The following is a 25938-nucleotide window of genomic DNA, read 5'->3' as shown; positions in this document are numbered from 1 at the left end:
TAAGTCCACTGTGAAGTTTTGCAGCTGTTCCATTTTTTTTTTATAAAGCGTCTCCATTTTTAGCTGATATAAATGAAATTATATACAATATATAACTTATACAACCGCTGTTACCTGACGTGGGCGTGAGTGGGGCTCCGGGGAGGCCATTGATGGTGGCCATGTGTTGCATCTGGGCGGCTGCAAAGGCGGCCATCGGGCTGAGGTAGCCCCCCTGGCCTACTGATGCCATCAATGCGGCCTGCTGCTGCACCTACAGGATGGAGGACATTTGGAATTACCATCATGTTGTCTATTAACATATTAAATGGGACCTAAGCATGGAGCCGTATTAGATTCTAATGGTATGGATAACCTTAGCGAAAAATATTTTTAAAAGAACTGCACTATTTTTAAATAAATAAATAAAATGCAGGCTAATTCTGCGATTAATTAAAAAAAAAAGTGAATATTTTCCGACGAAAAAAAAAAAAAAAAAAAATTATATAAACTTTTTTATTTCAAAGCATGATTGATTATTTGCTATTTTTTTAAAATGAATTTTGTTTCCCGTTCTGGCTAATGTGATTGTTGTTAGCAACTGTTGCTAAGTAATATGTGAGTAATATGTCGGCCAACAACGATAATGGCGCTACTGGCGCTACTGTACATGCGTATAATAATAAGGAATGTAATAGATCATGAATAGAGTTTAGAGGTCTAGTATAGTACAGTATTCATTGCATAGAAAAAATTGGATTTTTGTGTCTTAAAGGTACAGTAACAATATTAATATAGAAAAAAAAAATGGTTAAATCATTGTAGCATGTAGCAACTTGTCAAAAACATACCCTTGTGGGTACTACTGTATGTTTTTTTTAATGAAAAAATTAAAAACGTTTGCCCATCATTCACAATCCTTACATAAGACAAACACATAGATTTTCAAGTGGGCCCTGAGTGGGTAAAGTGTGGGAACCTCTGATCTAGTATATTAGGAAATAGGAGTGTAAAAAAGTGACTATAGGGGTGTTATTTCATGCCTGGAGGGCTCTAATCATGTTAAAAAGTGCATTTAGAAGATTGTAAACAAGTTTTTTATGATATGACTATTATTACGGCTGCACGGCGATGAGTGGTTATCGTGCAGGCGACACAGCTAGGAAACCCGAGTTCGATTCCAACCTCGGCTATCTCTGTGTGGAGTTTGCATTTTCTCCCCGTGCATGCGTGTTTTTTTTTCTCCGGGTACTCCGGGTAGGGATGTTTCGGACGACCTTGGCACTTTCGAAACTTGAGGCTCTCTTGCTAGATGCTAGCACGATGACTGTTTATATGCATTTTAGCTAATTTACTCATGTCTAAAGGCAAATACACACATGGTACGATGTGGGGACACTATCAGACTGCCCGGACACTTTTGGGATTTGAGGCTGTCTTGCTAGGTTGACTGTTAGCATGCTAGCATTTGACTAATACGCTGTCAAAATTTCAAAATGACCGTCCTGAAATAATGTGTTAGAAAAAAAAAAAACAAAAAGATGCTTTGTGAAGGCCTTGCCTGAGCGTAGGCTCCGTAGGCTCCAAACTGCAGGGCCATAGGGTTGAAGATGCCCATCTGACCGGCCATCTGCTGCATGCGGCGAATGGTGCGCTCCTTATCCGTGTCTGCGAACTTTACCACCAGACTGGACGAGGCACCCTGTGCATTCACACACACACACACACACACACACACACACACACCAGGCAGTGGGTTAGTGTGTACAGATGGATGCATGACATCAGCTTGTGTCCCCCGTGGCATACAAAGCATGCATATATTTTCCTCCTATACAAAGAAAGAAGGATAAATGATAGAGACAACCCGGTCTCTGTGTTTGCTTCTTTCGTTCTACTTCAAAGCTTTACTTCACCCCTGATGTAGTCAGGATGGGTCAAAGGCGGGGGACACTTTTCCACAGAGGGATTAATAAAGTATAACTTTATAACTTTTAGAAGGTAATTAAGCTGGTTGTGATTCACCTCTGCGCTGACTCACCTCCTTCACATAAATCTACAAGCTCTCACGCACAGCTACTCACCGGCATTGTCTGGCTGCCGTGTAGTGCACCGATGGCCGCCTGAGCTTCAGCGTGAGACGAGTATTTTACAAATGCACAGCCTGAAAAGAAAGAGATGACACATAGAGCGTGTTAAAAAAACATCAAGTACAAATAATATAAATATTCATTCATCCCAGCCTATCCCAGCTGTCTTCGGGCGAGAGGCGGGGTACACCCTGGACTGGTGGCCAGCCAATCACAGGGCACATATAGACAAACAACCATTCACACTCACATTCATACCTATGGACAATTTGGAGTTGCCAATTAACCTAGCATGTTTTTGGAATGTGGGAGGAAACCGGAGTACCCGGAGAAAACCCACGCATGCACGGGGAGAACATGCAAACTCCACACAGAGATGGCCGAGGGTGGAATTGAACCCTAGTCTCCTAGCTGTGAGGTCTGCACGCTAACCACTCGACCGCCGTGCAGCCCAATATAAATATATATAATAAATAAAATAAATATACGTATATTTAAATAAAATAATAATAATAAATATATTTAAATAAAATAAATATAAATTAAATAAATGAAAGATAAAAAAAATACAATAAAATAAATTAATAAATAAACAAAAAAAAGGAAGTGAAAGTGAAAAACACTGTAGTTGGGATAGCAGTGACAATTGGGAAGTAGTAAGACTCAAGTGTGATTATTTTAATTTGAGGTATTTTAAAGAACATTTTTCTTTTTTTCCACTCACATACTTTTATTTTTTAATCTCACTGAAACAATAACATAACATTGACGTTTTTATATCCATGTGGGGGTTTTATTCTGTGTAGACAAGGAATAATATATGTTTTGTTGGGATGAGGTTGGAATCTGGGTGGTTAGGGGGGTCTTCCCACTCCCTTTCGAACATGTGTACGTTTATATATACATAGGTATTTTTATTTGTATTGATTTTGGTTGGTTTGTTGTGCTTTGGATGTTTTTCATGTTCGAAATAAAGTAGAGAAAAATAAAAAAAATAATCACCACTAATGAGTAACGCTTCTGATAGTCAAAGCTCTCTTTGCAATGAGGCTCAGTGCTAAATAAGCAGACTAAACATAGCACTCTGATGCCGTTAACAACTCTGAGATCCTCTGATGGGGCTTAAAATGCCACAGCGTCGCGGCGTCGCTTAATATTGACAAGGCCCGTTGATGAATTTGAATGATCAAGTTGCCAGTAATTATTGAGCTAAAGCCCACTTAGCCGAGTTACGCTGGCTGATGAAGTCTCGTTAATGGGGCCTTCATGGGAGCATCAGAACGATCAAGCCCACACTGTAATCATCAGGCTTAGTTATCGACGGGCCGCAGTGTTGGCCCGCTAAGCCCTCATGATAACTTCAAGCGCTGTGGCACTCTGACAACATTCAGAAAGGCCATTTTTTACTGGCGTGACACGCGGCCTGATGATGGCCGTTAAGGAGGTTGACTTAGTTTGTCTTTTTTCTTCCATGCGGGTTGACGTGGAAGGTTAATGGGGTTCATCTACAATGACTCGGAGCTTGATATTTCACAAAGCTTTCTAATGACATTTACTGTTGGAATACTCGAAAAAAAAAAAAAAAAAAAAAATCTCATGTAACCTCTCACCGACCAATAACATGGGGTTGCTTAAGAAGAACTTTGCAAAGTCACCAACTCCGAAAGGCCAAATCCTTTCTGCTCGGTAGCCTGTGACAGAGCCCCGCTGACCTAAAGTCATAAATAGCTAGGAACTCACCTTTACTGTTTCCATCAGGACCTCGCAGGATGGTGCACTCCTCGATGCTGCCGAACGACTCAAAGAGGCGTCGCACGTCATCTTCGGATTGTTGCTTGTTGAGCATGCCCACAAAGAGTTTTCTGTCTTCTAAAAGGTAAAGATTCATAATCATATGATTTTCCAGATTTGTGTATGATATGACTGTTTCACCCTTACGAAAATATATATTACTTTAAATATATTGTATTATATTATAATATATTATTTTTCCATTATATTTTCCAATACATTATATATTATAAATACATGGAATAATATATTTTTGTACTATAATATATTATATATTCATGTAATATATGGCAATATATTGCAGAATATACAAATGATTGCCGCTTTCAATATATTGAAATATATTAAATCCAAATATATAATATATGAGTTTATATATCCCAAATTATATGCAATTTTATATATATAAAAATATAGTCCTTTTTTGGTCTTGATCGCAATATATTTTTTATATGTATCAATATATACACATATATGATCTATGCATATATTTCAATATATTGGAAAATATAAACATAAGATCCCATATATGGAAATACATTTCCTAATACATTGCATTATATATGCCAATATACTGCAATATTTTTTTTTTCCATAAGGGCAGACCTGTAATTGTACAAGTCGGGTGACCAGATGTCCTAGTTTTCACAGAAAATGTCCTGTTCCTGTCCCTGTTTACATTGTTTTCCATTGAGCCATTACATTGCATGTGATGTAATCTCTGAGAGAGGCTTTTTGAACGCAGTTAATCCTCGTAAAATGGGACATCATGTACGACGGCGGTTAAAATTGCCATGTTTTTGCGACTTTAGAGGCCACATTTTCCTTTAAAATTTAAAACTTAACCAGCATTTGACCTCATGTTCTTATTTATTCATCATTTTTGTGACATGTGGATGTTAGGCCAAAGTTAGTTTCATGTGTGGATAGAGCCGGTGATATGTTTCACTTTTGTGTTTCACAGCAACTATGGTGCATTGAAAGTGCGAAATCCCAATGCTTGATAAAAAAAATATTATCGGTAAAGCAAAAAAAACAGATGCAAAAAAAACAGATGTAAAAATTTTGGTTTTTGTTACACAACGTGTTTCACAGCAACTATGGTGCATTGAAAGTGCGAAATCCAAACGCTTGATAAAAAAATATTATCGGTAAAGAAAAAAAAACCAAAACATAAAGATGTAAAAATTTTAGTTTTTGTTACACAATGTGTTTCACAGCAACTATGGTGCATTGAAAGTGCGAAATCCCAATGCTTGATAAAAAAAAATAATCGGTAAAGCAAAAAAAAACAACCCATAAAGATGTAAAATTTTTGGTTTTTGTTACACAATGTGTTTCACAGCAACTATGATGCATTGAAAGTGCGAAATCCAAACGCTTGATAAAAAAATATTATCGGTAAAGCAAAAAAAAAAACATAAGGATGTAAAAATTTTGGTTTTTGTTACACAATGTGTTAAACAGCAACTATGATGCATTGAAAGTGCGAAATCCCAACGCTTGATAAAAAAATATTATCGGTAAAGCAAAAAAAAAAAAACAGATGTAAAAATTTTGGTTTTTGTTACACAACGTGTTTCACAGCAACTATGGTGCATTGAAAGTGCGAAATCCCAATGCTTGATAAAAAAAATACACTTTATTATCGGTAAAGCAAAAAAAAAAAAACCCATAAAGATGTACAAATTTTAGTTTTTGTTACACAATATGTTTCACAGCAACTATGGTGCATTGAAAGTGCGAAATCCAAACGCTTGATAAAAAAATATTATCGGTAAAGCAAAAAAAAAACCCCATAAAGATGTAAAAATTTTAGTTTTTGTTACACAATGTGTTTCACAGCAACTATGATGCATTGAAAGTGCGAAATCCCAATGCTTGATAAAAAAAAAATATTATCGGTAAAGCAAAAAAAAAAAACCCAAAACATAAAGTTGTAAAAAGTTTGGTTTTTGTTACACAATGTGTTTCACAGCAACTATGGTGCATTGAAAGTGCAAAATCCCAATGCTTAATAAAAAAATATTATCGGTAAAGCAAAAAAAAAAACAAAGATGTAAAATTTTTGGTTTTAAGCTGTAGAAAATGAATGAATGAATGTTACACAATGTGTTTCACAGCAACTATGGTGCATTGAAAGTGCGAAATCCAAACGCTTGATGAAAAAATATTATCGGTAAAGCAAAAAAAAAAAAACATAAAGATGTAAAAATTTTGGTTTTTGTTACACAATGTGTTAAACAGCAACTATGGTGCATTGAAAGTGCAAAATCCCAATGCTTGATAAAAAAATATTATCAGTAAAGCAAAAAAAACACCCATAAACATGTAAAAATTGTAGTTTTTGTTACACAATGTGTTTCACAGCAACTATGATGCATTGAACGTACGGTCGGAGGTGTTAGACCGTCGACTCCAACTGTACCGTGCCATGTTTTAAACACAAAGCAAACAACTGCAAGAGTGTCGGAGGCATTAATCCGACCAGATGTGTTTGTCCTCAGGTCAGGATGTGATTAACATTTAATTGAAATTCAAGTTACATTCCAAATTAGCCTTTCCAGGGGAATAATTTATATCGAGCAACACATTATGACTGTCAAATGTCCACGGACAGGTTTGCCAACGCTTGTTTTTTTTTTATAAACGACATGTCTAGTTGCTAAGCCAAATAAATACATCACATATGGCGAGTACATAACTAAGTTTCGTGAAATGTCAACAATACGCAATTATCCCTAATTTCTAAACACATCACATGTTATTCTTGAATAATTGTAGCGATTTGACAGCATTTCGCAGCCAATCTCGTTATTAAGACTTACTGATTCGCTGTTAGACAAATAAAAAGTGAATATTGTGGATATATAAGCGAGTGATTGAGTCAATGAATGAGTGTTTGAGGAAAGTCACGAGGCAGACGGTGAAAGTGTGTTAGTACACAACACGAGCAGATGGCTTGTGTGTGTCAGCCAGTCTGTTCTAATGTTACATTCTAGAATCCCAGCTTTGTGGAAATGGATGTATATGTTGGGGAAATTAATGAGCCTTGGTTGCAATTGCCTCAGAGTGCGCCCTGCGAATTAACGTGCGTGTAGGTGTGTGCGTGCATGCGTGCGTGCGTGCGTGCCGGCGTGCTCACGGTCCGTTCCCCACAGCCTGTGCCTGACAGGGTGTCCTTGCCGAGTCAACAAGACTAATCTGAGCTCTGGCCTTGCACCGTGCGGGGGGGTGGAGAAGGGGACGTGGGGGTGGAGTGTAGGGGGGGTGTTTACAAGAGACGCACACATATATGCGCACACGTCTTGAAATGTCTGCCTCTCTTCTTACGCTCTCTCACATATATACACACACACACACACGTTCATTGATGGCCGAAGAAGCCGTCGGTTCCCAAGGGAAGGCACCAATAAACATTACATCTTTCTTTGGAAAAGGGCTGTTAACACACGCTCACACACATTTACACACACATATTCGGCTGGAGAGCAAATCAATATACACCAGGAAGACTTAAGAGTCTTGATGCAAAGCTCTCTCTCTCTCTATTTTTCTCAAGCACACCCAGGCTGCATTGCATGACAAAAATTCTCATTTATTTCCTTCTTTGTTACCGATATCACCCAACAGTCATAAAAATAGTTTTAATCTACATAACACCATCTACTATTTTTTCAGAACGGTAATGGTAATGGTTTTATTTCATTTGAACATGCATCAGATTACAATTGAATGCATCACATAATCAGTTCCCAGTTCCACATGTCCAAAAGGAGTAGGAAGAAGCAAAGCTTATTAAATCCTACCCCTCCATCTGGTACTTTTACAATCAGTAACTGTTACATTAGTTCACTTCCTGCTTTCAGAATATGGTTTAAGACAGGGGTCACAAACACGCGGCCCCCGTGCAAGTTTGATATGGATGTTACATTTGTTCACTTCCTGCTTTCCATAATACAGTTTAACCCTTTATAGGGCAAGTAACCATATATGGTAACTTAAAAAAACAGGCTTTACCGATAAAAACTCGCGGCCCGCGGGCAAATGTGGCCCACAGGACACTAGTTTGAGGCCCCCGCCTTTATATGAAAGTTTAATGTTAGTGCGGCCCGCGCAAGTTTGATATGGATGCTGTATGGTATCATGTACCCAGAAAAAATTATTACATTTGATTAATGTTCATGTTAAAGGTTAAATTAACTGTTAATAGTTATCCTCCCTATCCGTGTGGAAGTGGTAAGTTTTTGGCTATTATAACTTGAAGGCTACCGTTTAGGTCGCTAGCTCTCTAGTTTGCGAGTTAGCATGTGTCTCAAGACCCTGCAGTTGCGCAATATGTTGTAAATAAAAAAAGAGTATAAATGTGACTATAGTCGTGTTTTGTCATGTCTACAGGGCTCTAATAATGCTTTGTTCATTTTAATCTGAAAAAAATAATTTGTCTACCCACCAACTATATATGTGGTTTCTTAAGTTTTTATTATTATTATTAGATTTATTTATTACTGATTGATTGATTTTCTTTATTCTTGATTTGTTTATTTATTTTTCATCTTATTTTGTGTAGAAAAATAATAATAAGATATTTGAGAACAGTGGAATGTTTTATCAGAGCTTTTCTTGTAGACAATCGGAACAAAAGCAAAGTTTATTCATTTTTCCGTTTTTAATAAATGCATTTTTTTGTTTTTTTTTTTGGGAAAACCTGATGCGGCCCAGCCTCGCCCAGACCCTAGCTCCAGTGGCCCCCAAGTAAATTGAGTTTGATCCCCTGGTTTAAGGTTTTTTTTTCTTTTTTAAAATTTTTAAATTTTTTTGTCCCATACCGAAGTACGAGGTGATATGACCATCCAATGACATAATGGGTACCATAGTAAGTGTCAATATAGTGATATATATAGCACATCATGACTGGTTCAAGACTCTTCATCCTTGGATTTAGCAAACATCAACTGCTTGTATTGTTTCTTTGCCATCGCCATTCTACAACTCAGATGTTTTTATCAATTTGACTGCATTTATTACAAAAATCTTTACTTGTTCCTTGTGATTGAGAATGTGTTGCACTTTGTATTCATCCCTTAGAGGACATACTCTCGGATAGAGAGTAATAAACAAGACAAATAAACAAGAAAGGATCGATGGAGGATTGAGGAGGCCGAGTACGAGCAGTCGGGGGTGGGGGGAAGCTGGACTCAAAAACAGAAGCAAACGCGCAAGAAGCGCTTCATGCTTGGCGTTCGCCTCCTGTCCCTCCCGCTTCATCAATCAGACTTAGAGATGCAACAAAACCCAATAGAGCAGGATGTCCAACTTTTTGTTTTTTTCCAATCCATCACATGCTGTAATTCTTCATTTTTGGTCTGCTTGTTTATTGTCTATAAATAATTTCTCTGCAGTAACATCTGTCACAAGATAAATTGATTGGTTGATGCAAAAAATGAAGACCCCCATAGATGGGTCACATGTACTATATTTGAGAGTAGTGACCTGTTCCGCTTCCTCTAAGCTTAACAAAGCACACATATGTGTATATTTGTGTATATGTGTGTGTTTGTGCATGCATCCTTGCATATGATGAAACTCCAAGAGAGGGGCTGGAGGCCACGCTGGCCAACATTGGCGAGGACAAGCTCTGTTTACATAATGCGTTCTGAATTCTAGAGGGTCTGGCCAGGCTGCGCTGTCAGCCCGCGTTGAGGTACAGGCCATTGTGTAATGGGACAAATAATGGTGAGGCTGATATGCACAGGCAGCATGTTTGTGGGGTCAGAATAAAAGGCAGAAAGTAAGCAAAGAAAGGCAAGGGAAGCAAGCAAGGAAATACACTACCTCCTCGACTCTCGCTGTCGGCTGGCTTCACCTGGATTGGTCTGTTCATCTGTTCAAAAAAGTCAAAGAGAGAGAGAGAAGAAATGAACCAGTTAGCTGTATGAACTCATGTATTGGCACATGTATTTTTTTCCCCATCACACCCCCAAAATAACTTTTAGAATCACTCAGCCAAATTGCTGGTAAAGTGTATTAAAAATCTCCAAAGCTGTAGCACTTATAGCCATTGGGGGAATAGTTGGTAGGGAATATGGGTTGCAAATATTATTTGATCTGAGATGAAAGGCAAGGGGAGGGTTGGGAAAAAAAGGGATGAGCTGAGGGATGAAGGGATTGATAGAACGGGATGCAAGAAGGCTCGTAGAGAGGTAACTCCTGGTCAACTGAGATGTGGTGAGTAGTAGCATCGCTGTGAGGACGTATGCCAGTTTTGCGTCATCACACCTGCACGATGTAATGATACAATGCCAGATCTGTATCCAGAATATAGCTTTTATGGAGATAATAAGATAATAATGTCATCTGTACTCAACTCTAATCCAATTTCCTGGAATATTTGCATAGGAGTTGATCAAGGAATAACCTAATAGATTTTGATGGAGAGCCTACACTTCTTTTTTGACGTTCTTTCTTTCTCAGTGAATAGTGCATCATTGTAAATGACAAATTGAGATAGCAATCTTTAAGTTATATTTTGATGCATATATGTAGTTTATCATTCTAGTAAACCATCATTTTCAGAATATAAGTCACACTCTTTTTCGTAGTTTGGTGCTACTATTTATAGTCAGGTTCAGTTTACGTATATATATCGAAATTGATAAAACTGATACTGAGTCTGACGAGAAGTAGTAACAGAAGTAGTAATCAGAAGTAATAAAGAGGAATTCAGGATTCATTGATGTGGAATGAGATTGTGAGCTTGGTGAACTTGCTTACTAATAATATGCTTGTAGACTCTCTGGCTTGTTGTTTTTATTGATCCTATTCGGCCTCAGTTGTATGTTATTTATTATTATTTATTTTATTTACCTTTATTTACCCAGGCAAGCAATTTAAGAACACATTCTTATTTACAAATGCAGTCTGAACAAAGAGCAAAAGCACTTTGACGGGAGAGGGGACTGCTGAAAATAAGAACGTTATATAAAATTACAAACATCAATACAGTAAATGTATACAAGACATACCATACATTTATGACACTGTGTAGCTGATTACCTGTGCATGTTAGGTTACCCTACCCATTCAGACTGTGGTTCTGTGTGCTATTGTGTAGTTGAACAACTTGCCTTTTCGCATTAAATGTCTGTTTTTGGTCTTGAATTTTGTCTAAATGCGACTTATAGTCCAATGCGACCTTGTTTATTGTGGATAGTAAGTGAATTTCCGGCAATCAAATCCAGTGCCGAACATTACGGAAACATTACTGACACCTAGTGACCAGTGTAGAAGACTACATATCACAGAATCTTTGAATGCGTCTTCTGAATGCCACAGCATGATTTACTTCTTAATATATTTTTTGTACTGATGCGATTTATACTCTGCAGCGATTTATAGTCGAGAAATATGGTAACAATATGTTTATTAATGTGCATATAGAACCAAAAGATCCTAATATCTCATCATATAATGCCATTCTACATAAGACTACACCAAAACTACAACCACATTAAATGGGCAGAGTAGACCCTGAATGTTTTTTAAATCCTTTTTTAAACATTATTAGAGCCCTCTCGGCATGAAATAACACCCCTATAACACCCTGACACCTAGTGACCAGTGTAGAAGACTACATATCATCACAGCATCTTTGAATGAGTCTTCTTAATATATTTTTTGTACTGATGCGACTTATACTATATACGATTTATAGTCAAGAAATATAGTAACAATATGTTTATTAATGTGCATGTAGAACCAAGAGATCCTAATATCTCATCATATAAGGAAATTCTACATAAGACTACACCAAAACTCCACCCACATTAGATGGGCAGAGTAGACCCCGAAAGTTTTTTAAATCCTTTTTTAAACATTATTAGAGCCCTCTCGGCATGAAATAACACCCCTATAACACTCTGACACCTAGTGTAGAAGACTACATATCATCACAGCATCTTTGAATGCGTCTTCTGAATGCCACAGCAGGATTTACTTCTTAATATATTTTTTGTACTGATGCGATTTATACTATATACGATTTATAGTCAAGAAATATAGTTTATTAATGTGCATGTAGAAGCAAGAGATCCTAATATCTCATCATATAATGAAATTCTACATAAGACAACACCAAAACTCCACCCACATTAGATGGGCAAAGTAGACCCTGAAAGTTTTAAAAGTTTATTAGAGCCCTCTGGGCATGAAATAACACCCCTACAACACCCTATAGTCACCTTTGCGCCTATATTACCCAGTAATGGTCACCAGTCTGTTACAGGACACATATAAGCAAACAAGCATTCACACTTACTGTCACACCCATGGACAACATATAGTCTACATTAGCCTAACATGTTTTAGGACTGTGGGAGAAAACCCACCCAAGCACAGGAGAACATGCAAACTCCACACAGAGGTCCACGCTGACATTCAACCCCCAAATCACCTTACTACACTATGAAGCAGCTCGTATTGGATTGGATATGAATGCATAAAACAAGCCCATTGATAATATTGTAAGTTCACATAATGGCGTCAAATGGATTATGAGTTTTCAAACTCAAAAAAATGACCCACACACACACACATAGACACACAAAGCCTGTCCCCCCAGTGAGACCGTTCCACAGCGTCGGCCCTCCTGTCATTTTACTCCTGCCTGTCAAACATTCCCTCCTCGCCTCAGCACCCAGCTAAACGTTCGCCTCCAATCAATTTTTAATAATGCCAATCGCTATGCTGCCGGGAGGGATGGCGAGACGTGGGGTGAGAGGAGAGCAGAGTAAGAGGATGCAGAAAGGGAGAAAAAGGGGGCGGGGGCGATGTTGAAGTGGGAGGAGGGAGTTTAAAGGTCAAGGTTCTGTGTGATGCAGCATCAGTGTTTTGTTAAATGTCATTAAATCTTTTCTTTTGAGTTTGCTGATACACTCATCATTGTAATGGATGCTTCAGATGATTCAACAAAGCCCCGGAGCCTTGGGCCGGGGAGGACACCGTGTCACGATACAAACACAATTAATGCTTAGACCTTCACCCTTTCCTTTTGTCACTCTCTGACTAATATGAAATCATATCATTCATCATAACATGCATTTCAAACAGAGTTAACCGTCCTTTTTTTCCCCCCCACATCTCCTCCCTCTGTTTAACAGCCAAGAGAACCCGACTAAAGTTTTTAATGCGCTGTGATGCATTATTTATCACACTGGCTGTTGATATGGAAAACGGACAAGAGGGAGTAAAGAGTACAGCATCAGAGTGAGTACCGTGAGTTAAAAAAGTGATTTAGTGATCATAGGAGGGTGATCGGAAACAGGAAGTAATTGTGCGAACTAATTGTATGTACAGAGAACATACTAACTTCCTTATTTCTAAAATCACAAATACAGTAAAGTCTCGTTATATCGATATTCTCGGGAGTCGGAAAAAATACCGATATAACCGGACTATCCATATATCCGATCCTGCGCCGAACTGCATTAAAAGTGGGCGGATCTTTGATATGGCATGTAATTTTCTCCTTGAGTTCATGGATTGCGTATCTAGCATGCTTTTGTACTACAATAAATTTTGTACTACAGTAAATAAAAATAAACTTACGCTGTAGTGATTACCGGTTAACGGGACATAATTCACCCCGGAACTATCGATAGGGAAGGTGTTGCCACCCGGAGGGGTAGGCTCGAGGGACGGGTGTTTTCCGCTGTGTGTGCTGCACTCTGGTGGTGGAAGTGTGAAAAATAAAGTTGACTGGAAGCAGCCGTTCGCCGTGTTCTTTTTTGGTATTGAAATCCTTAAGCAAAGATTGATTTAAGCTGCTTTTGTATCGATATAAGCAGACCAAATTGGCTGGCGGGAGATGAAAAGGGCATCGTAGTAACCGGATTATCATAATAACCGTGTATCGTACTAACGGAGCTAATTATATCATAAAAGACTAGAAATTTGCTGGGAAATGAAAATAGTATCGTAATAAGTAGTAATTCGTTTTAACCGATATCGATATAACGAGACTTTACTGTACTTCAACTTGCTGATATGGTTCATCTTCAAACCATCTTCAACCATACCATATATGGTTACTTGCCCTATAAAGGGTTAAACTGTATTATGGAAAGCAGGAAGTGAACAAATGTAACAGTTACTGATTGTAAAAGTACCAGATGGAGGGGTAGGATTTAATAAGCTTTGCTTCTTCCTACTCCTTTTGGACATGTGGAACTGTGAACTGATCATGTGATGCATTCAATTGTAATCTGATGCATGTTGAAATGAAATAAAACCATTACCAATTGTAAGCAGTGCTAAGGAAAGTAATGACGAAGACCAGAAAGAGGAGAGACATTGGGTGGAATGAAAAGAGAGGACAATGGGGTAGATGAGGACATAGATCAGCGTGTGGGACAAGGTCAACGTGGAGGTCCCGAGGGTGGGCGGGGGGGGGGGCATAAGCCTGCATACATATGAGTGCTTTTACCGTGACCCATACCAATGGTCTGGCCTCAATATGACCCAATTGTGTTCCACTTGCACTAGTTTTAAATACAAGTACAGTTCCCTACACAACACGCGGTACTAAAAGGCGTCAAGCTAGACTTTCCTCTGTCTTTGTCTTCAAAATCTTGAATCTAGTAAAGTGACTCCCAAGAATGAATGATCATTGAATGGCTTTATTTGATTATTACAACGCTTCCGCTCTTTGCTCATAAAGTTTTACATACAGTTGAAAACAATGTTAAGTGGTTAAAGCTATTATTTTCTTTTTGCCACTGAATGCTGAGTGGTTGTTTCATGGCCTTGCTACCATTATCTCAGCGCCATAAACTGCTTCAAGGTCAGTTTTATCATCCTGCCCATAATACAGGGAGAGTTAGCACCAGCCCACTGGACAACTGATCCCAAAACAGTTGTTAAACGTGGACGCTGACTAGGTCTGATCGTTCCCGCAGGATGACTGCAATGGTGTTAGCTGAAGCCAGATGGCGCCATTGAGCAACATAAGCAAATCCTAAAACCAGGGGTGAGAACAGATGCACACACGTCCATGCACAAACACATGAACACATGCAAAAGAGGCTTACATGAGTACATATGCGTGCTTATATACATAAGCCAAAAGTGGAAAATCACAAATGGGCTCATGCATCCGAGCATGCAAACATACAATATGTAAATATTTCTATACGGGCAAGAAAAAAATTGGCAGCATTCCTTATGTCTCACATGTTCTCTCCTCTTGCCTTATGCATGTGCTACAACCTTCTCATTCACGCACACGCCTAGCAAGCCGCACACATGCACGCCGAGCTCCATTGTTGCTGAAAGTCCAGCTCAGCAGCCTCGTGTTGGAGCGGCCTTGGAGCTTCGCTTGATCGACAGCTCAAAAAAGGAACTGCGGCTTCCCGAACGCATGCACGCACACGCACGCGCACACACACTCGCTTCACTCCTCTGTTGATTATGTAACTCAATGACAGCGCTCTGCCTCAGTGCTGCCATAGATTCCCTGCTAACTAGAAGCTGAGGGAATACATGGTGTGCATGCGGTCTCTGCACTGTATCAAACTGGTGAGTCATTCTTCTGGATCAGTCTAGTAGGACCAGCAAGGCCCAGATGATTAGCTCTAAACAATGTGGGATTATTAGAATATGGGGTCTGCCTTGAAATGGGGAACAATTACTGGAAGTCCTTCATCTGCAGAGTTTTGCTGCAGTATCGAATTTAGTGAGCGCAAACTGCAATTAGCTTTGAGAGTAACTTTTAAAAAAAAAAATCAAATATGCTGTAGTTTTAGCGCACAGGCCTCACAGCTAGGAGACCCGCGTTCAATTCCACACTCATGTGGAGTTTGCATGTTCTCCCCGTGCATGCGTGGGTTTTCGTCCCACATTCCAAAAACATGCTAGGTTAATTGGCGACTCCAAATTGTCCATAGGTATGAATGTGAGTGTGAATGGTTGTTTGTCTATATGTGCCCTGTGATTGGCTGGCCACCAGTCCAGGGTGTACCCCGCCTCTCGCCTGAAGACAGCTGGGATAGGCTCCAGCACCCCCGCGACTCTCTTGAGGATAAGGAGTAGAAAATGAATGAATGTTACCCTTTGGGGCTGCACAGTGTGCAGAGTGGTTAGCACGCAGGCCACACAGCTAGGAGACCTGGGTTCGATTCCCCGCTTTACCATCTCTGTATGGAGTTTGCATGTTCTCCCTGTGTGTGGGGGGGGGGGTTTCCTGGTACTCCGGTTTCCTCCCACATTCCAAAAACATGCTAGGTTAATTAGCGACTCCAAGTTGTCCATAGGTATGAATGTGAGTGTGAATGGTTGTTTGTCTATATGTGCCTTATGATTGGCTGGCGACCAGTCCTCTTGTCTGAAGATAGCAGATGTCTGAAGATAGGCTCCAGCACCCGCTACGACCCTCGTGAACATAAGCGGTAAAAAAAAATGCTGTAATATAGTCATCATGCAAGAACACAGAGTGCTGAAAAATACCGAAAGTAAGCTTTTTGCGACAGGAGGTGGGATTTTCTCATTTTCACTCGTGTCTAGCAGATGTGTTTTTGAAAGAGAGAGAGAGAAAGAGAGAGAGAATGAGAGAGAGAGAGCGGAGCAGCAGTGCAGGCCAGGTCATTTCATTATCACAGTGAGAAAGCACTCCATGGAAGTCTCCAGGGGAAGCAAGCAAGACTGCCTTCATAATATTCCTTCTCTGCTATTGTCACAACTTACTCTGTTTTACATGCTGCAGCTGACTGCTGCTGCTCTCTGTTCTTATATATCTATATATATATATATATATATATATATATATATAGATATATATATACTGTATGCTGTCTATTGACCAAATTCCAAGTGGATTATATGTGATAGTATGAATATTGAAGTTGGGGCCTCCAGGTGTTGCAGTTCTCTGCAGGAGTCCCATCACTGGCTCAGATCTATCAACTGACCTGTCATCATACATATACTCATGGAAATCTGTAGGTAGAAATGGGAAATAAATGACAGTAGATTCCCGAAAAGTCATCATTCGGGATTTACGGCTCTACAAATGTATAGATTTTTGGATTTCAATAGATTTCAATCCCAGCCAACTTTCACTTTGGCACAAATTTAGCCATATATGCATTCATTCATTTTCTACTGCTTAGCCTCACGAGGATCGCAAGGGGCGCTGGAGTCTATCCCAGCTGTCTTCGGGTCACCAGCCAATCACAGGGCACATATAGACAAACAACCATTCACACTCACATTCATACCTATGGACAATTTGGAGTCGCTAATTAACCTAGCATGTTTTTGGAATGTGGGAGGAAACCGGAGTACGCAGAGAAAACCCACACGGGGAGAATATGCAAACTCCACACAGAGATAGCCAAGGGGGGAATCGAACTTGGGTCTCCTAGCTGTGAGGCCTGCGCACTAACTGCTCAGTCGCCGTGAAGCCTCTGTTTAATTTAAATATACTTAAATAAATCATCCATCCATTTTCTATGCCGCTTTTCCTCACTAGGGGGGTGCTGGAGCCTATCCCAGCTGTCTTCAGGCGGGAGGCGGGGTACACCCTGGACTGGTCGCCAGCCAATCACAGGGCACATATTGACAAACATATAATTTGAATACTACATTCACAAATTCAATGCATTTTCTTTTCGTATTTTAGTTAATATAGTCATTTTTATGCTTGAAAATGGTACAATTTGAATAAATATTAATATTTTTGTTGTTCATAGGCTGTATTCAACCATGAAGCAGCATGATTTATTAATGAATATACGTACATGTTCATTCATAACAGACGAGAATGAAATCTCGTGAATGAGACGAGAGGAGAATGAAGTCTCTTTGTGTCTCTAACTGTTCCGCTGTACTGTAGTGTTTTTGTATCCTTGTTAAAACATTGTTCCTGTTGTGGTATTTTCCTATATATTACTATGTATTCTTCCTCCTCCTGGAGGGAGGGAAGTGTGGGAATGGGTTTCGAGTGGGGGGTGGGTGCCCCTTAATCACCTTATACGAAAGATAAAATACCTCAAAACGTCATTTTTGCAGAGTATCATTTGACCGCCAACATGAGTCCATGCTCGCTGCAAGCATTCAAGCCACAGATATATTTTAGAGCATCTGTTGCAAAAGGGCGCTCACCCCCCCGCCCACCAGCAGAACCTCTGCAGACCGCAGCGAGAGAGAGAACAGCCTTAATGTGACTAATGGAACTGGAATCAGCTAGCGCAAGACTGCAAGTTATTTTTACCGCACACAAGATGTGTTCATCTGTCAGTCAAATGGCTTTCACTTCACCTCTCAAAGTGTTTGAGCTACGTTGAGTCTCTACCGTTTGTGACATGTTTGCCATCAGTGAAGTCACTCGGCTTAACAGGATTAATGGCGACATCGGTAGTGTAGTTGTTCACATAGCTGGTATCGTTTTATGCTCATGCATATATGGTTTTATTCTTTTAATAATTTGAATGTGAAGAATGAACCCAGCAAACGGGTCCGCAGTGCATATAGCATGTAGAATCAGTGTAACATATAATACTAGTATGCAGTGTGTACTACTTTTTTCTACACATTAAACTAGGTCAGAGTGGCTATTTCAGAGTGTGTGCTCTTCTAACCTCAACTGAACTTTACTTACAGTATGCCCTCAGGTATTTCCTTCCACTGCTGCAATATTGTATTTCAAGCTTGAGAATTGCGAATTTCTTTTGGAGATGAATAAAGTATATACAGTATCAAAAAAAAGTAGGACCATCCATCCCTGCAATGTAATACTGTCCTAAACAGAATTAGCAGAATACAGTCAGTATTGTGTTTATGTTAAAATAAAAAAATATTTTTTTTTTTTCAGGTTTTGGTTTCTATCTTTAAAGGTGAACCTCCAAGAGGTGACCATTAAACACACCCTCACCACAAATGAAAAGACTGACCACACTCTGCTGAATGACAGTTTCCGCAATCAGTAGCAAGTGATCTGACAATAACGAAGCAGTGAAGCCGCATACAAATGTAATTGACAGAGATTTCAATCGTGTTACCAGGCAGTCTACTCCTGATTCCCAACTTAAAAGCAACAACATAAACAACAAGATTAATTTAACACAGCACATAAGACATTAGGAATATACTTGAATGGCATAAAGGGAAAATAAAACCCTCTGTATATTTTTATATTATTTATAATTGTAATTTATATATTTTAATTTATTTATTGTTTATTTTATTTTATTATTGTATTATTTATTTTATTTATTGTAATTTATTTTTTTTTAGCAGACACAATTCATAATATAAATAGAATACAAATAGCCAAACTGGATCAAAAGCACACTCACTCACATGCAACTACATTAATGTGCGTCATAAAGATGTGTTATTTAATGACTGCGATTGCTCCTCTTGCAAGCAATTAATAATAGCCTTTGCCTTTCACAGTAGAAATAATAAACATAACTGGAAGTAAGACTAGAAATATTCCACAAAGTTGAATACATTGGAGTAAAACTGCAGTGGAGAAGAAGTAATGGGACAAGCAAACTAGATGTGGGCAAAACCGTTCATTACGGTTCATTCAGTAAAAGATTCGTTCATTTCGGTCAATTGGTTATTAGCTTGTGATCTCCCCCTGTGCATAGACCCGGTCAGCCGTGTCGAGTCAGTCCGTTCACTCATGTTCACGTTCGTTTCGAATGAACGAGGTCACCGATTAATCTCTTTTGTCTCGGTCTTTCATTCAGCTAACCCCACCCACCCACAGAACGAGGCGTGATGATTGGATAAGACAGGCAAGTACGTAGATAGTCCCGCCCCTGCAAAAAGAACAGTGAACTGACTCTCCAGCCATTAAAAAAAAAAAGCATTTGCAACTGAACAGACTGAACGGGTATTTTAGGGGCGGTGAAGAAAAAGAACTAGTTCTTTTGACCCGTTCGGTTATGACTGACACATCACTAAAGCAAACAGGCTGTGGATTAAATGCACAGTGCAAAGAGTCCAGGGAAGGGATGGGGGAGTCCAGCACGGTACGAATAGTCTCGCGTGATTACACCCTTGATGGGTTCTTACTCGTCACATTAGCTCCACCCCCCCTTCCACAAAGTTCCATGGAAATTGTGTAGTTTTGTGTAATCCGCAAACAAATGAAGTAAACAATGATGAAAATGTTACCACTTGCTTGGCGGTGGTAATTACAGGAAAGCAAGAGTGAAGGAAGAAGAAAGATTTTGACTGGACCACAAGAGAGGGTTGTTATTATTATTATTTTTATGGTTGTATGCCGCAGTCTGCATGAGTGGCCATGATCCAGATAAATACTTTAACAAATCTAAATGAATTATAAATTGGCATAGAAAGTAGTTTTTCCTTTTCTGCAACAAAGCTTCACTAAAGGAGCTTGTGGTACAACAGTATAAGAAGAATATGCATCACGATAAACGAGACCTGTGGTGAACGTCACTCATTTATTTCTGCTTTTTTATGTTCACAGTCAGAAAATGGCTGACCGTGCAAAATATTGTCAACGCTGATTTGCTGCTAAAATATTGCAAATGATGAAGAAATACTAGCACATTTTTATGGATTTCATATTTCAATGTGCGGTATGTATGTGGTGAGCTTCAATTCGATTACTTTATGAAAATAATAATTTTTTTTGAAAGACTGTCAATTCGGTATGATTGTCCAATACAATTGTTCCTCACCACATACTGTACATAAATTAATAAATCATGCTGTTTTGTGGTTGAATACGGCCTAATATTAGTCAAATCACATGCATAATTAAGCAAATGTTACATATTGTTTAAATTATAAGCATAAAAATGGTGAAATGAGCTAGAATTAATAATTCAAAGATGCTGTAAATGAGCTGTAGTATTCTACACTGGCCACTAGGTGTCAGTAATGTTACTATAATGTGTGGTGATAGCATTAACACTAGATTTGCTCACTCCTTCTATTCCAGCTGACTTCAGGCAAATCTCCAGATTGTGCGGCCAAAATGCTAACCACTAGTCCACTGTGCGGCCGATCAATGGGATAACAGGCTTTTACCGAAAACATGACCAACTGTTGTGCCCATAACCCATGCCAAGTTGAAACTTTACTCTGAATCCTCGATTTGACTTTGTGTCCTCCCCTAATTCAGCTCCCATCGGGAACATATTTATAGCGACACACACAAGTCGTATTTATGTCTTCAATGGCTTATTTATTCTTATTATGTCAACTATATTGGGCATCACGAGTGGAAAAGTGACTATAGGGGTGTTATTTCCTGTCTAGAGAGCTCTAATAATGTTAAAAAAACATATTTAGGTCAGGTTTTCTTTGCTCTAACTATGAAAATATTGCATTTAGAAATAAAGAATTCGATTTTGTGGACATTCACTTCCCAGGGTGGCATCTGGGAACTGTAGTTTGCAGTGGCGTGGAATAGTAGTGCAGAAGACTGAAACTGAGGGCTGTTTCCGTTTCTTTGAGAGAGCTCAATGAGGTGTGCCTACATGATGACAACTTCTGACTTCTAAGGCACGGAAGATCCAGGCGGACGCTATTTCATTTTCGTCTGTTATAAAGTAAACTTTAAAGACAGGGAAAATAACACGACGGGAACAATATGTTTCAACAAGGATACAAAAACGCTACGGTGCAGGATGGCGAAATAATTTCTTGTGTCCAAGAAAGGTTACGTTAGAGCTGCGCACTTGCTCGAGTGGACTTCACTGTAAACGTCAGCAGCAGGTACAATCATCATTACACACACTGGCTCACTATCTGTTATGTGTTACACTTAAACCATTCCCCCTGCAACCTGTATTAACTAAGGGGAACCTATACTTTACAATCCTATTGTAACAGACCATACCTTGCTACTTTGCTATGACATCTTTCTTGTGATCTTGTATATTAAAGTTGTAGTACTTTTAACGCTCAAAAATACACAGTGTGCTTAAACGCCTCATGAATGCTCAGCGCAGTGCTTGAAAACAGGAAGGAAGAAGAGAAATAGAGAATAGTTCATTGTTCTGTGTGCTTTCTATGAACAAATAAACCACCCACACACATAATAAAAAAGATGAAAGGATTCTATGTCGGAGATCTGTCTGTAGTATTTTGGTTGAGGTTTACAGTTTCTAGCCACGTTATCCCGGTGTTTTAAATTACCACACATTCCCAAAGCAATACAAATTTGTTAGGAGTCTCTCTTCATGTTCTAACCCCGAGAATGCTCTCAGAGCAAGCGTGTGAATGAAAATCGCAGCCACCGCCATTGTGGGCCTGTTTGTATATGCTGCTGCTCGCTCTGTGCTGCTGCCATCCCACATCAACGTGTCTCCACAAAGGCGGATGAAAAGGAAACACAGAGAGATCAAAAAAGGAAGCGAATCTGTCGGTCCAGTCGTCTGATCATTGCTTATTCCTTCATCAATGTTGCTTTTTTTTCTTATGCAGTGTAAGTCAGACTACAAGAGCAGAAAATGATTGACAGCCATATGGCTAAACCAGTGGGACTTCCTGACTTTATGTGGGACAAAATACTCTATGTACTGCAGTACATTACAGCATTAGTAGTGTAGTGGTACATGCTGCTTCATTGTTCACTGTCTGCACTGGTTCTTCCGACGTTTAGGGGACGCATATTTCCCAAAAATAATGCTTACATTCCGAAACTTCAGGTTCCTGTGTCGTTCTTTTTTTCGAATTTCAGTTGTTGCTAAATTGCTGTTTACTTTTTGCGGATTATTTGTGTTGTAGAATTTTTTTCTGTGCTTTATTTGATGGCGTGTTCTGCCTCCTGATTGGCCAGGGTACCACTGTCAATCAATCTCCTCCGTGCCTTCCTGTACAGTATGGTATAGTATTCGGTTTGCTGAATTGACGCAAATGTTCGATTGCTAGCAGTGTGTCTCTGAAGCGCTGGATGTTTTATCCCCGAAAACATCCACAATGTTGACAAATGTTCTATAGGTACCTGTTGTCGCACCCGAAAAAGAGAGGAGGAGGAAGAATACATAGTAATATATGGGAAAATACCACAACAGGAACAATATGTTTTAACAAGGATACAAAAACGCTACGGTACAGCGGAACAGTTAGAGACACAACGACTTCATTCTCGTCTCGTCTCATTCAGAAGATTTCATTCTCGTCTGTTATGAAGTAAACTTTAAAGAGAGGGAAAATAACATGACAGAAACTATATGTTTTAACAAGGATACAAAAACGCTACGGTACAGCGGAACAGTTAGAGACACAAAGACTTCATTCTTGTCTCGTCTCAGTCACGAGATTTCATTCTCGTCTGTTATGAAGTAAACTTTAAAGAGAGGGAAAATAACACGACAGGAACAATATGTTTTAGCAAGGATACAAAAACGCTACAGTACAGCGGAACAGTTAGAGACACAAAGAGACTTAATTCTCGTCTCGTCTCATTCACAAGATTTCATTTTCATCTATTATGAAGTAAACTTTAAAGAGAGGGAAAATAACACGACAGGAACAATATGTTTTAGCAAGGATACAAAAACGCTACGGTACAGTGGAACAGTTAGAGACACAAAGACTTCATTCTTGTCTCGTCTCATTCACGAGATTTGATTCTCATCTGTTATGAAGTAAACTTTAAAGAGAGGGAAAATAACACGACAGGAACAATATGCTTTAACAAGGATACAAAAACGCTACGGTACAGCAGAACAGTTAGAGACACAAAGACTTCATTCTTGTCTCGTCTCATTCACGAGATTTGATTCTCCTCTGTTATGAAGTAAACTTTAAAGAGAGGGAAAATAACACGACAGGAACAATATGTTTTAGCAAGGATACAAAAACGCTACGGTACAGCAGAACAGTTAGAGACACGAAGACTTCATTCTTGTCTTGTCTCATTCACGAGATTTGATTCTCATCTGTTATGAAGTAAACTTTAAAGAGAGGGAAAATAACACGACAGGAACAATATGCTTTAACAAGGATACAAAAACGCTACGGTACAGCGGAACAGTTAGAGACAAAGAGACACAGTAAATAATTTCTTGTGTCCAATCTCGTAGGTTAATCGTTATAATTCAAATGAAGATTTGAACTTTTTGGAGTATTTAAATACGAGAGAAATGTGAGAAAATATTAATGCCTGTCTGGGGAAAGTGTAAAAAGTGAATGGTAAGGAGTTTTACAGCCTTGAAACAGCTATAACCATTGTAAAACGGAGATGTGGAAGCCAAAATATCTCAGTATGATGCTTTTCAATCCCACCCCACCAACAACTACAACCATAATAATAAACAAACTGTTAACACCTCCATATAAACTTAATTAGCGGAACAACGATGTCTTGTTTAAGGCTAAATTTAATCCTCATTGAATGGTGCAAGTGTAGTGACCAAATAGTGACTTACTGTAGAAAACACTGTCATTTGAAAAGTTATCACACACCCCCGCTTCCACCTCCGCTTTTTTTCCTCCTTTGCCTGCAGTTGGTTGAGAACAGCAATGATTTTCTCACATCCATTGTTTGATCCATTTCACACCGGCCCACCTCTTCTTTATCTCCTTCTGCTGGCTCCTTCTTTCACTGCCAACGAGCCTCAGTACGTTCACTAGTGGGACGCTCTCGAGCAGTTTTCAATGAGAGGTTAAAATGCAAATGTAGCTGTTGCCTCTGTTTTCTTTTCTATTCTTGTTCCACATCTGATTATTCTCTCTCCTCCCTTCTCTTCCTCGGTGCAAATTTGCTGTCGAATAGAGTAAATGAGTGTGTGAAGTTTTTTTTTTTTTTTTTTTAAACAGCAAGTTGATGCATAAACCAGTGCTTTCCCTGCTTCCTTCATCTTTTCAGTCAGGATGGAATGTGAACCGACGCTTTAATCGCAAAAAGAGGTTTGAAAATGATGTTGTCACACTGTAAATGAACAGAAAAACACATCAACGCCCACAGAATGATTTTTTTACCCTGACGAAACCTATTAAAGCTTCATTCTAGCCCGTGTCGTGCACTTTGACATGCACTACACCCTCACACCAGATGTAGTACGCCTCATTTACAGTACATGTGCACACTCATGAATAAACAAAACACACACCGCAAATGTAGCTACACCTGCACAAGCTTGTTATTCTGCTTCCTGTCTTAAAGGGACTCGCTCCAAATTGCATTTTATGAAAGCAAAAAATATAAGTACAGCACCCCCGGTTAGCGTTTGCTACCAATATTGCTTAAAAACAATAGATCGTACAAAAAGTCTGTATTTTTCACAATTATAAGATAAAATAATAAAAATAATAAAAATAAAATATATAATAAATAATAAAAATAATATAAAATAATAAAATATAAACAATAATAATAATAATAAAATAATAATAAATAAAAAAAAATTCTTGTTAATGTTGTCACTATTATAAAGTAATCTGGCACCACTTTGTGCTTCCAATTTCTGGCCTTCCTTCTCTGAAAAAAAATATATTGGTAAATCAACTTGTTTCATGGTTGAATACAGCCTATTAGTACTCAAAAATATGCTTATTTATGCTCATTTAAAGTAATTTTAATTTTGGAGAACCTGTACTGTGTATTATTTCCAAGTACTCTGACCATTTTTAGTGTTTAGTGTTGTTAGATGGACGAATGTCGAAAAAGGTCCTATTTCGCAATGTTAAAGAATCGAAGATTTGAAGAAAACAATGATCCGCACCCCCCCCCCCCCGCCAAAATATATTCAGTTCTTCCATATCCAATTTCCAACAATTCCTGAAAATTTCATACAAATACAAACAGAAACACCGGCAAAAAAATATTACCTCCTCGCTATGCTTGCGCTTTAGGTGGTTAAAATCCCTACTAAAAACACTAAAAAAACTCACCTCTTAACCCTCATCATCACTTCCTGTCTGCCCGCCACTCTGCTGCCCTAGCGGCGGAACACATTTATAACAACACTTGAGTCGCATTTTTGTTAAAATAGCTTATTGTCTGCTACTATGTCTACTATAGTGGATAATAGAAATGTAAAAGTAAAAGTATAGGGGAGTTATTTCATGTCACGAGTGCTCTAATAAT

At 38.8% G+C, this 25938-nt stretch overlaps 1 protein-coding gene across 5 annotated transcripts in view; it reads right to left on the bottom strand.

The window, feature by feature from the left end:
- Positions 1-25938, bottom strand: part of celf4 (CUGBP, Elav-like family member 4) — a 115621-nt gene that overhangs the window by 13444 nt on the left and 76239 nt on the right. For 3 of the 5 annotated variants that reach the window (XM_058070914.2, XM_058070904.2, XM_058070930.2), the window contains exons 3-7: positions 9696-9744; positions 3810-3938; positions 2064-2143; positions 1541-1681; positions 115-253 (exon numbers count right to left, since the gene is read on the bottom strand). In XM_058070914.2, the coding sequence (XP_057926897.2) occupies positions 115-253; positions 1541-1681; positions 2064-2143; positions 3810-3938; positions 9696-9744 (538 nt within the window). The remainder of the gene's footprint in view (positions 1-114; positions 254-1540; positions 1682-2063; positions 2144-3809; positions 3939-9695; positions 9745-25938) is intronic. The other 2 variants (XM_058070921.2, XM_058070947.2) reach the window with 1 other exon arrangement.

The sequence above is a fragment of the Doryrhamphus excisus genome, linkage group LG11 (genome assembly GCF_037039965.1).
Source record: "Doryrhamphus excisus strain RoL-2023G ecotype Guam linkage group LG11, RoL_Dexc_Guam_v1.1, whole genome shotgun sequence".
NCBI lineage: Eukaryota > Metazoa > Chordata > Actinopteri > Syngnathiformes > Syngnathidae > Doryrhamphus > Doryrhamphus excisus.
Note: the sequence above shows the minus strand (reverse complement) of the source record. Positions and strands in the feature narration are given on the sequence as shown.